The 12,849-nt window shown below is 35.1% G+C and overlaps 1 protein-coding gene and 1 long non-coding RNA gene across 3 annotated transcripts in view; one reads left to right on the top strand and one right to left on the bottom strand.

Moving 5' to 3' along the window:
• The window catches only part of WDR64 (WD repeat domain 64), a 151,920-nt gene that overhangs the window by 38,656 nt on the left and 100,415 nt on the right, over positions 1-12,849 (bottom strand). For both annotated transcript variants that reach the window (XM_036837824.1, XM_036836998.1), the window contains 5 exons: positions 6,065-6,195; positions 3,329-3,430; positions 2,288-2,357; positions 1,314-1,350; positions 569-708 (listed from right to left, as the gene is read on the bottom strand). In XM_036837824.1, coding sequence (XP_036693719.1) covers positions 569-708; positions 1,314-1,350; positions 2,288-2,357; positions 3,329-3,430; positions 6,065-6,195 — 480 coding nt within the window. The remainder of the gene's footprint in view (positions 1-568; positions 709-1,313; positions 1,351-2,287; positions 2,358-3,328; positions 3,431-6,064; positions 6,196-12,849) is intronic.
• Positions 2,320-11,520, top strand: LOC118887740. The gene is made up of 3 exons (XR_005018214.1): positions 2,320-2,443; positions 4,019-4,098; positions 11,290-11,520. It is a non-coding gene; the product is annotated as an uncharacterized LOC118887740 (long non-coding RNA).

Here is a 12,849-nt window from a genome sequence, read left to right as displayed (position 1 = left end):
TCATCATCATCAGTCTACTCAAGATCCTTCCTTCTGTCATTTCTGGACTCCCAATTCAAACCCTGCCCCACTTTCCACCCCCAAATCATTTAAAATCTTTTAGTACATGAAAGTTATTTTTTCACTGTAAAATGTTTAAGGACTCTTAATACTAATGTAATAACTTCTTCCAATAGTTTGGATAACTAAAAGTTTATGTATATTCAACATTTCAGTGTTCTTACATTCTTTAATGATATATTCATCATTAATATTATCTAATATTATTTAAATATCCAGTGAAATATATGGTGGGTTGTATTCATAGCTCAATGTAAAGAAAGATTTGAAATACAGTAGTTGTCTTAGCAGTGTTGATGATTTGATCTTCTGAGTTACAAAACGGACCTATTATAAATTTTGAGCAGTATTTTCAGTGAGCAGGCTGAAAAACTAGGATTTTGGCTAAAAGATTGAACAATAATAGAATTAGATGCTATACAGAACCTTAGAAGGCTAAGGTTTATTCAATAATCCTTTTTATCTTTCCTATTCTTTGCTGTTCCAGGAAAATAACAGGCCTCATCACCTCCAAGGTCCACAAGCGGAGATGTCCATCCTCATGTGCAGTGACAAGGATAGGTGGTTGAGTATCTATTAAATTGGTGCTTTCCAGATGTTTTTTGTCCACTGGCTGTTGCTCACCTACTGTGACATCTTTTTGCTCACCTGTTGGAAAATTAGTGAGTTACCAGTGTTTGTTATACTTGGAATTTCAAATTTTATAGAATGTAAAAGAGGAGGCAGGTAAGAAAATAGCAACAAAACAAAACAAAACAACAAAACCACCACATTCTTTTGTCTAGAATTTTTTTAATCCCAGAGAACTTCAATCAGGCAGAGAACAAAAAACCATTAACAAATGGAATCCTGTATCACTGGGAAAAACTAAAAGGGCTCATTTTGGATTCTATTGAAAAAGCCTTTGCACTGTACATAGCAGCTAAAACTAGATATACATCCAGTATAAGTCTTACACATTACAAAATGGCTTATGAATCTAGTATAAGTTTTAGGGAAATGGGCTGGAGACTAAGAAGCTCAGTAATATTTTGGATTTTTAAAATCTAGAGTTAGTAGTAACTAACTAACGAACTAGTAACTAAAAGGTATCATCCAAATGGAAATTCTGCTTCTTAGACTACTGAATCCTATAGCACCTTAACATTTAGTCACAAAAAGAATATATGTTAATTAGAAGTATTCTATCACCTAAACTCCCTATTGCAAAGGAATTGTTTTATTATAAGGAAGAGAGGAGATTTCATACCGACCTTTAACCTCACTGTCATGTATGCTCTGTTTGCCTCCCTGAATTCGGGGAGAAAAAGAGATAATATTTCTATGACATTGGAAGGAAATGAGATATACCAGATGAATAGATTTTTTTCATAGTTAAATTTATATCTCTAAGCATTAGGTTTAAAGTTTGTTTTTTTTTAAGCATTAGGTTTAAAGTTATTTTTTAATTAATTCTTTGAAAAGATGTATTAAGAGATCTTCATGCTCATAAATAGGGTATTTGTAACACAACCTTTTCTTAGTGGCTCCAGTGTAGCATAATAACGAGAGTAATTAAATACCTAGTTCATGCTGTGTTCTTGGTGTATATGATCTCTAATTCCATTCACAACCATGCCACTTAGGTTTTATTATTCCCTTGTTATTGATGAAGAAACAGAAACTCAGAGATTAAGTGACATCTCTAAAGCTAATCAGATAATAAATGGAGCGCTTGGATTTAAGTGCAAGTCTGTCTGACACATATCTTTACAAGCTTATTTTTTTCCACTGCGCTAGTGCTTTTAAAATAATTTATGCAGTGAAAACTTTCCTTCAAACAAAATCCTAACTAGAAATGAAATGTGTAAAAATATATAAAATTGGAACTGAGAACACAGTTTGAAAACCATGGCATTACATTACATTATGTAATTACATGCCGTCTCTTCCCTCTGTAAAATGTGTGTAATTGTGTAATACTTTTTAGCAAAAGAGATAGTCTAAAATTATTATTTTATGAACTTAAAAGTAGCCTATGTAATTTATTTTCTTCATGATTATTTGCAGATATAAAAGCCTTGTAAAAGTAGGAAAAAAAGATGAAGACAGTTTAGACATTGCTTTTTAGGGAAAACAAAAAAGATTTTACATACATGCAGAGGAGGGACTTATATGCAACAAATCACTGTTTTTGAACCAACATTGGGTATAACAGGAAGACATACTCTCCTTATTTCTTGCTTACCTTACTACTCTGTGGATCCTTGCTAGAATCACATTGGGATGAAGAACATATGGAATCCTGACTTGATCTCCTACAAGGAGAGGGAGGAAGCCCAAAAAGGAAAAGTTAAGATAATCTATCATACTCAAAGGGCGCTCTCCTCTGTTTTAATTTCAGGTGATTACTCTTGCCATCGTCTGTGGATTCTGGTGTGGATACTGTGGATACTGCCTGGGTGTGGGAAATAAAAATCTGCTCTGTCCCACTATTAAGGCTAGATTTTGTCCCAGAGGCTCTGACACTGAAATGGTGGGGAGTGGGGTGGCAGTGGGGAGACCTGGAAAACCTGGTAACTTCTGCTGTACAGTTTCCAATTCTTCTAGAATGGACTGCAAACTGGCTTAGGGTTCTGGTGCAGATATATACAGATGAGGTCCTAAAAATATTCTCAGAGTAAGAACATTTCAAGTCAAGGAGTAGGGAAGGTGTTACATTCTGGCTCACTTCTGGATGATGATAGTACAGAAGCCTTTGATTTCTCTCCAGAGATGTGTTTACCATTGCCTATTGTTTACTGAAATCAGAGCTCTCAAGCAAATACAAACAGGAAAATCACCTTTGCTTAAAATTTAAAAAAAAATTCCCTGCTCTCTCAGAAATGAAGATTGCTCAGCTATAGTAGATGTCATATGAAAACTTCTGCCATATGATCTTTCATATTTGCCCTATAAATCCTTTTCTCTGCTTTACATCGGTGCTCATAGAGTTGTCTTTTGGCTACAAATATTGTCAAGTGAGCATTTTCCCTCTCTGCTACTGTTGTAAAGGGAGCTGTGGACTGAAATGGTAAGGGAAATTAGATCCCCACACAGCAAATTAAATCTTCCTGGGGACCATCCACCTACAAAAACAATAACAAGGAAGAAAGCTGAAGCCAACTAGTCAGCCCAACTACGTCTTCCATCAACTGTACCTTCCTAAATGCTGGGATGAGGAGAACTCTTTTTATATCATCCACATAAGTCCCAGACAGTATTTCTTGATCAATAAGTACTGAGTTACCTTGCACATTCAGGATTACGAAAGAGAAACAATATGTCATTAATTCTAAAGCGTTTAGGATCCAAGTCAGGGTCCACAGTGAAGCAATCTTCAGGTCTGTACCTAGGAATAAGCATACATTTACATGATAAAAATTTACAAATGTGGTAATTTACATTACTATATCATATATCCCATGCAGAGCTAATCAACTCCTGAAATGTTCATTGAATATGGAGAGAAAACCCATAGGTATAGCATCTGAACATACCTTCCTTAATAAGGTTCTGTATAACAACATGATCTTTTAGTGCTTAGAAGTCTTTTAAGTCAATTAGTTTGTCTATTTTTTCAACCTATAGTTCACAGAGTGAGCTTATATAACCTCCTGGTAGTTTCATACGGTTTAAAGAATAGATTTCTACTCTTTGAATAAGTGGAGTGAGAAATTTGAATAAAATGTAGTTACTACCCTCAAGTAGCTTATAATTAAGTGGAGAAGAAAAGCAGGTAATTTGGTGATCACACTATTCTTGCTGCTTTAGTCTCCCATTAGCCCAGATTCCCAAGAACACCTTCCTAGGCAGTTTCCTGGGAGCAGAGTGATGGTCTTCCACTGCCTGTCCTGGCACTTCATGGTAGGCTTTTAAGCCACACTTGACATTCCTTATAGCAAATAGACCTTGTAGCAAACTGTTCTTTTTCCTTTAGTGGAAATTGCCTCTGCTAATTTGGACAGACAAGTGATGAAGGACCTCCTGGGGAGTGAACCAAGCTCAAAAGAGAAGCCTGTGAGTTTGACGACTTGTTGAGCTTCAACTTTTTACATATTTCTGCTCTGCAGGTGAACTGAATGGTGAAGTGGACTATTCATTAGCAACAACAATTTCTAGTTTGCACCCCAAAAAAGCATGGGGCTTTGAACAGAAAGAGAAAGCTTATTTTTCCTGACTGGTGAAGGGATCTTAAAGCAAAGTTTGAGGTAGAGGTAGAGATGGCCCCCACCAGGAATATGGAAACCATGTTCAACTTTAGAGTCTTTAAACTAGGCCTAAATTACCTTGGACAGTTCTGTGTTAAATTATATGCTCTGTGAAATACTCCAGTGATTCTAAATCAATTGTTTTTATATAATCATCTTGTTATAGGAAGAGGACACTGTGTATGACCCATTACCATCAGTTATTTTTCTTTGATTGGGTATTGGATTTGCATGCATCCCTTGGTAAAATGCTTAGCACTTCAACAAGGAAGATCTTCACCTTTGAGTTGGGAATATTCTCAGGGGAGCTGCCCTCTCTTTTAAGTTGTGACAGTAGGACTATGGTCTTTGCCTTTTTAGTCTATATGTTTTCCCTAAGTAGTGAGTCATACACAAGCTGACACAATGTGAGAACTGAATTAATAAGAATGTGAGGAATTGTGCAGTGTATATTGATATAGGAATAAAATGACAAGTATACAGTCTGTGAGAAAAGCCTAAGGGCAAGGGTTGAAGGGAAGGAACTGAAGGATGACAGGAATTCTAGCGGCAGGGCCTAGTAGAACCTGAGCTGAGGTACAGAGGAGGGCTCTGCCGAAACAGATACTTCAGCTAAAGGTTCAAAGGAAAATATACCCAGAATCGAAAAAGAAAGGACTATTTCCTCCCAAAACTTGGTTGAAAGTGAAAACTCTGACATAGACTGGAAAGGGTCATGGAGTCCAGGTAGATGTACGCAAGGTACTATAGCTAGACAGGCAGAGATTTCTTTTGCTTTTTTTTCTTCTTCTCCCTTGTCCTCTCTGACTCTCTTCTCTCCTCCTTTTAAACCTCTTTCCTTCCCCCAAATGCTTAGATAGAATTGATTTTATTTTTAATTCATTGTTAAAGTTCTTGGCTATCTTGTACCTCAAAGTACAATTTTACAAACTCTCTTGACATAAGGTGTTCATACATGGCCCTTGTTTAGAGCCCAATTACACAACTGGGGAAAGCTTATTATTTATAATCCATCCATAACAAATAATACAATGTTACATTATTTCCTTCATAACCAATGGTAAGGACATTTAGAAATGGATTACAAGGGGAGAGTAAAGTTTGTGGAACAGAGCAAATCTTAATTGGTTGAGATGTAGAATTACATATGTCATGCCCTTGTTAATACTGACCTGTAGTAATGTGTTGGGCTGATGAATAAGAAGGAAAACCCCTCTTGAATACTTCTCACCATTTGACTTTGGTGACTGAGTAGACAGTGGTGTCAATGGGAATATAGGAAAAGATGTTTTGGGGGAGGGTAGGTTGGGAAGAAGATTTGGGCATGTGGGACTTTAAGGGTCTTGTTGGCAATCCAGATGGTATAATTGCCAGTAGGCAATTGGATATGTGTGCTTGAAGCTATGAGATTATTATTTTAAATTATTATGTATTTTAAGTATTTGTTAAGTTATGAATTTAGACAAGATTATACATGGAAAGCATGTACATACTCTAGTACATACTCAAGAAGAGTAAGTGTAGAAGCACTTGGGAATACATATACTTAAGATTCACTTTATTCATATCATTCTGGGATTTAGACACTTAGAACATAGTCTCCTCATGAACATAACCTCCAGGAAAGCCTCCTTGAGAGAGTTATCATCCCTTTTATTTATTGCTTTATTTTTTTAAGTATTTCTATTTTTAAGTATTGAATGTTACTTTGGCTTTTCTGCAGTGCAACTTTTTATGGAAATGATTATATTATTTAAGGAAACAATGCAACTCACACTTCTTTGACAGTAGATGTTACAAAATTCCATAAGATGATCACACCATTTAAGGTTCCGGCAGCTATCAAATTATATCCTTCTACTTGTAATAGATCGATGCAGTTCATTTCTATACTGATGGCAGGATTCTGAAGAAGAAAGGAAACAGACTCAATGACCATAACGAAAACAGTATCTAAGCACAGTACAAACACAATGTGCACACTTTATTATTCTGTCATTAACTTAAAACAAAAAATATATATATTTAAATTCTAAAGCATGAAAGTTAGTAAAAGCTAAATTCTTTTGGCATAAAATATTTTAATTTGTAGAATTTATTAAAACAACAAAAATATAGTCTCCTTCTCTACTGTCTTCTTCCTTCAGCCATAACTACCAACCATTAAATTACCTTCCCATCTTTCTCTCCTCTTCAAACTTCTTGAAAGAATATTCTATATTAGCTGTTTTAACTTACCTTCCTTTCACCCATCGTCTAGCTTCTGCTCCATGCCACTCTATGAAAGCTTTTTCTAATTATCACTAAAGACTTTCTATTGCCAGTGCTATTTGATACTTTTCAATTGTCTTGCCTCAAGTATTTTTTTGGTACCTACTATGTTAGGTTCTTAGAATATATAGTCAAACAGAATGTCGGTGACCTGGCGAAACTTATAATACAATTCAAGCATTCAGATAAAGTGTTGATTACTGTACAGTTTTTTTTGGAGAGTTATGTTTTATTCGACAGACATACTGAGGACTTCAAGCCCAGGAGGCAACATCTCAAGTAACCCTGAGAAAACTGCTCCAAGGAAGTGAGGGGAGAGCTAGGATATATAGGAGTTTTCCAACAAAGAGCAACAAAAGATTACTGTTAATAGAAGAAAGCTAGATATCTCAATTTAAAGAATTTAGTGCTTTTCTATATGTGGGAAGATGCAAGAGTCTGGACTCACTGAGATCATTCCTTTGATATACACCTCAGCTACCTGGGGCCAGTATCCAGTGTTTTTACATCCTGAGTTTCCTCAGGGCTCAACTTCAAGAGTGGCTGTAGTCTGATGCCTGCTAGATGGCAGGTATTCTTTGTTCCCTTCCTGAGTTCCCTCAGGACTAACCAGCTCACCATCAGAGGTGACTGCAATTATTGATGACTGTGATATATTATTTTACTGATATGGCAGGCAATATTTGATTTCTTAGTTCCTCCTCTTGGTCTGAAATTTGAGCGATACTTGGGAGACATTTCATGAGCAATTTTTGTCCCACGGTGCTCAGAGTTTCTTCCCAGATCAGGCAAAAATTTTTGTTGATATGTCACTCCATGTGCTAATTTCTGGATTAGGCCCTGTTGATAATTACAGATTCTCTGGAGCCTCTGTCTTACTAGTCTATTATGATTCAGGAAATGTTTTCCCTTTTTGCTTCTTCCTATACCTAGAATTACACTATTACTAGGTCCATCCACATCTCTACAAATGACCCAATTTCATTCCTTTTTAGGGCTGAGTGATATTTCATTGTGTATATGTACCACATCTTCCTTATCCATTCATCTGTCATTGGGCATTTAGGTTGCTTCCATGACCTGGCTATTGTAAATAGTGCTGCAATGAACATTGGGGTACATGTGTCTTTTTGAATTATGGTTTTCTCCAGGTATATGCCCAGGAGTTGGATTGATGGGTCATATGGTAATTCTACTTTTAGCTTTTTAAAGAACCTCCATACTGTTTTCCATAGGGGCTGTATCAATTTACATTCCCACCAACAGTGCAAGAGGGTTCCCTTTTCTCCATACCCTCTCCAGCATTTGCTGTTTGTAGATTTTCTGATGATGGCCATTCTGACCAGTGTGAGGTGATACCTCATTGTAGTTTTGATTTGCATTTCTCTAATAATTACAATTATTTTATGAGTCATTAATGTGATCTATGTCCTCAAGATGTTTAGCTAACATCATCAATTTTGTTGGAGGCCTGGTGACACATTGGATACAGTGAGAGACAACAACCTTATAAAATAGACAGGATATAAGTAATACAGCTAGTAACACTGATAAAGTCAATAGTGCAACATGGAGACACAAAGCATAAACAATTTGGAAACAAAGAACAAATTAAAACAATTATTGTAATCCAGTTGCAATAAACCATCAAGTTCACAAGCGAGCCAACTGGAGAAGCCAAATTCTGGATTAATCAGATAGAGAGAAAAAGATAAATGTTTCATCTTTGTTTACAAAAGTATACTTTATCAACTTGTTGTAGGACATAGCATAAGAAGAAAGATTTTTTTGGAAAACAAAGATTAAAGCTAGTATTTTTCCAAAAAGTCATAAAGTTATAAACCATATTTTTCAGTTCATTTGGTCCCATGAAATTAATTCCTGTTGATCTGGATGAAGTCATCAGATTTTCCATTAGAGCTTCGTCATTTGTTCCTCAGTTCAGTGGTGTTATCTAAAGGCTATCAGAGACTTATATTTGTTTAAAAAAGTCCTTTTTATGAGTCTTCTTGAAGATCCTCATTTTTATAAAAGCATCAGAGTAAAATAATGATTGTCTATAAAAGACAAAACTTAAAATAGTATGGTTAAAGATTTGAGTACGATGCAATTGGCAAGAAAATTGGATATTTCTGTGACATATAACATTTTAAGATAATCACTAGAATTATGACTGATAACATATCAGAGCATATCAGATTTTAGGAATTTAATATAACTTTGGAATATGTATATTAATGACATTTATCCATACATTATAAGCTAAGGTTCATCTCCAATCACTTGGCGATGTTCTTTAAGTAATTTAACATACCAAATAAACTTAATTAGTTTAATATTTCTCTCGGAGATATCTCAGGGTTCCTTCAAAGCCCTTTGAAGCAACCCAGGGTCAGCTGGAGGCTAAAAGAACTTTAGTTAGAGTTTGATATTTAGGAAGTTTGTTAAAAATATAAAAAAGGTTTTAAAATGCAACAGGATCATAGGTCACTGCAAAACAATACTTATTCATTTAACCAAAGCCACAAAAATATTAAAAAAACAAAACAAAACAAATACAGATCACTTAAGGGCACAGAAACTCACACAATCTGTTATCAAAAAGGAGCACTCTAAGAAACTTTGTTCAAATTCCAGTCTTGTACTAGCTTACTTAACAACAAAATCCATTAACTTAATTAACTTCAGTCTAAAATTAGTTAATCCTGACCATGCATAAAACTTCGGAGTTCCTTTCCATAATCTCTCATCACTTTCTGTATCCATATTGGCTCATCCCTTATCTTTCCATCCAAAAACAACTAGCTCTAAGACATACTTTCCCCCAATAAAATGTAATTCCATTCCTCATACCTTCTTTACTGAAAACACACATTCTACTTTCCTACAGAATACTGAAATGTTTCCTTATTATTCCTATTAGCTTTAATTACATGTTTAAATGAGAATCCTCAACTCTTAAAAACCTTAATTTCTAGTGAAAACTAAGAAGTAAGCAATTATGAACTGTCTTTTACATTAGCATTCTGTAGATTGGTAAACATAATACCAGTGATAATTTCTTAAAAAACATTTGTTTTCTTATAGAGAACATCTCAGGGTGGCACCAAACATATTTATTTATAGTCCTAAATACCTTTAGTTTCTCTGTTTAGTAATTGATGTCTCAGTATCTTATGTTATTTGGGAATCACCTAGCTATTTAATAAACTTCCATCACTTAAATTAGAACAACACTAGAACTTTGTGACCAAATATCTGGAGAGATCACTTTAAGTAGACATTTCTAAAATACAATTATTTTTAAAGAGTTAACCAAAAAGTTTTTATCTCAGTTAAATTTACTACAGAGTTTCATCATATCAAGTTATTTCTCTTGTAATATATATAATAAGGTCTTATATGACTTCTATTAAACCTAGGCACAATAAAATATTATACTTAATGTTGATGACTCTAAAGACATGTCTATTAGATCAACAGATTTTAACTTTAATACCAGGTATCAACTTAATATTGAATATTTCCCAGTTCACATGAACCTGAAAGTCATTTTAGCCAGTTTCTTTCCTATTTAATTTGTATGTGCTTACTTTAAAATTGAGCTCTTTATAAATTCAATTCTGAAAATACCTTCCAGAGGTAGAGATATCTCATATGTATAATGTGTACACAGACATATAAACAGGCAAAACTAGAGATGTCATGGCTTCACTAAAAAATAAATAAATAAAACAAAAAAACCAGTTATGAATCAGGTATTACAATATAAACTTACTAGTTTACAAAGAACAGTTGGAAGACATTAAAGTTGTTTGCTCAGATGACTAAGGCTTTACTATTTGTAAAGTTTGGTTTGAATTTTAAAACTGCCACTTTGTCATTTTTTTCCCCTTGGTGTCAGGTTCTGCCTGATTGAGCTAATTAGGCTCAGTCTCAGGTCCTTGTGACCTGAATTTACATTCTGGTTTGTAAAGATCTGCAAGAGAAAGACAGTTGCTTTTAATTCCCCAAAGAACAGGTCTGTCACCTAAAGGATACTAAAAGATTGACTTGCCCAGCTATATTTTATATCAGTGAGAAGATTTCTAACTAAACTGAAATTTATGAGCTCTATGTTCTAAAACATTAGAGTTTAGTTTATCATACATTCAAAAGCTTGTATAAGGCATTCAGCAAAGACCTTCTTTCTGAGTTTACAAGTTAAACCCAGAGCAAAATCACTATTTTTATTTTTATTAGCCCTTGAATGTTAGTTTCCAGGTTTTACTTTTTGTATGGCTCAGGTACCCCTATTGGTTTCCTTTAGTATGTTCAATTAATATTTCCTGAGGGGCAGATCTATATGCCTTGTCTTATAATACTGATAGGGACAGAGTAAAGGGACAAACTAGGTGATTAAATAGTTAATCCCACTAGGGGATTGTAAGTAAAGAAAAAATATGGGGGACCCCTGTAAGTTGATGATCACTCAAGAAAGTGGGTTTGCTTAACCACAAAACCAATCAGGCTTGCTTAGCAAAAAAACCATGCAGCAGAAGCATGAGACATGCCCCAAAACAATAAAACAATTGTGGCATGAGACCCACATCTTGCCCAGCAAGCTCAGTAAGTTAATAATCCCTGGGACATGTTCTCTGCACACATAAAAAACAATAATTTATGGAAAGGTGACATTTCAAAGTGAAAGACCTTCATTGTACTGAGACCTGAAATAATTTTTCCATAGTGCCATGACAGTCCCAGCTTGACCATGTAGGGACAAGAAAACTCCCCTGCCCAACCTGGAGGAGGAGCTGATGATGGAAGCTTGATGTCTACTCAAGAATGAGGAATAAGTTGGTCTTTTCCCCCTCGCTATTTTTTCTTGGATTATAAAACTGTAGCCCACTATGTTCTCGGGGCAGCACCCTCTCACCCACCCATTTGTAAGCCTCACAAGCTTCCTATGCTAATAAATCACATCTTATCTATCACTTTGCCTCTCACTAAATTCTTTCTGCACTGAGCCATAAAGAACTGGAGCTCTTCAGAGCCCCCTGAAACACAACCTAGTGATTTCAATACCACACAGAGGAAGCATTCCCCAGTGAAACATGCCTATCCCACAATATAAACAAAGAGACATAGCCATCTTATATAAAGCCCATTTAAATATATCAATTTTATACACTTTCATCTCAATTCTGTCACTTTTTATACCTTTAGTTTTCATTAGGATCCAATCAACAAACTTTGATCTTACAGGAGGTGTTCTAGAAGTTTTTCTTTCTTTTTATTCCCTGCTCATTTTATCTATTTTTATATAAAAGGCTATGGGATCCCCAGAGGGGGTTGAGCCAAGGAACATCAGGTGCTTTGGCCCAACTGTTGCCCCAAATACTTGCTGGTCAGATATCTCAGTGTAAATTTTTTTCAGCTCTTAATATATGTATATTTTAAACTGGGGTAAGTAGGCTTGTTGGCTTTTAATGTTGAGGACCTGTAGGGAGTCCTTTTTGGCCCATTTAACCTTAGGTAATCACATAAATATTCATTTTATTTATCCCATTTTAAATAACTATCTAAAGATTTCTTTATTCATTTGAGATGTCTTTTTAAAAATTTCTACCTTGCTGGAAAAAGTATCTAGAGTTTCTTACATGTTTTTTTCCTGTTAACATTAATTTATTCCAATGTTTTTATTAACATCTGTAAGAGCTATTGAGGGGAAGCAAAGACTACAAATAAAGTTTCCCAAATGTTTTTCTTTGTTTGACTCAAGCTAAGGAAGTTCTTAGGTTGACCATTAGATATATTTCTTTCTTCCACCTTTAATTTGATTTTTGTTTTTATAGGTACCAATAAAACAGCTGTTTATAATGAGAGCACTCTAGAAAATCCGCCAATTTAGAAGTTTCTCCAATTTAAAGGATCCATCATTTGGCCATTAATGAAATATTATAATAGTGATTCAAACCAATAAGATGCAAGAGGCTTCCCTATAAGAGTGGAGAAAGATGTCAACTAAGTAAGATCCAGAAAGTTTACTCTCAGAAACAGTACGGCAGAGGTCAGGTTTTCACACACACACACACACACACACACACACACACACACACACACACACACACACACACACACACAGAATGCTCTAGGAAGATCAGCTAGAATATTTACTCTCTAAGATACAGAAAAAGAAATGCAAGTTCCCCCTGGAAGGCCTTTGTTTAAAGTCAGAACTCTGAAAAGATACTTTTGTCAAGCCAGTTTTTTAAACTTTACTTCATATGCCATAAAAGAGCCCCCT

Source organism: Balaenoptera musculus, chromosome 1 (assembly GCF_009873245.2).
Source record: "Balaenoptera musculus isolate JJ_BM4_2016_0621 chromosome 1, mBalMus1.pri.v3, whole genome shotgun sequence".
NCBI classification, from domain to species: Eukaryota; Metazoa; Chordata; class Mammalia; order Artiodactyla; family Balaenopteridae; genus Balaenoptera; species Balaenoptera musculus.
The sequence above is the reverse complement of the archived record's forward strand: the minus strand, read 5'-3'. Positions and strand labels throughout refer to the sequence as shown.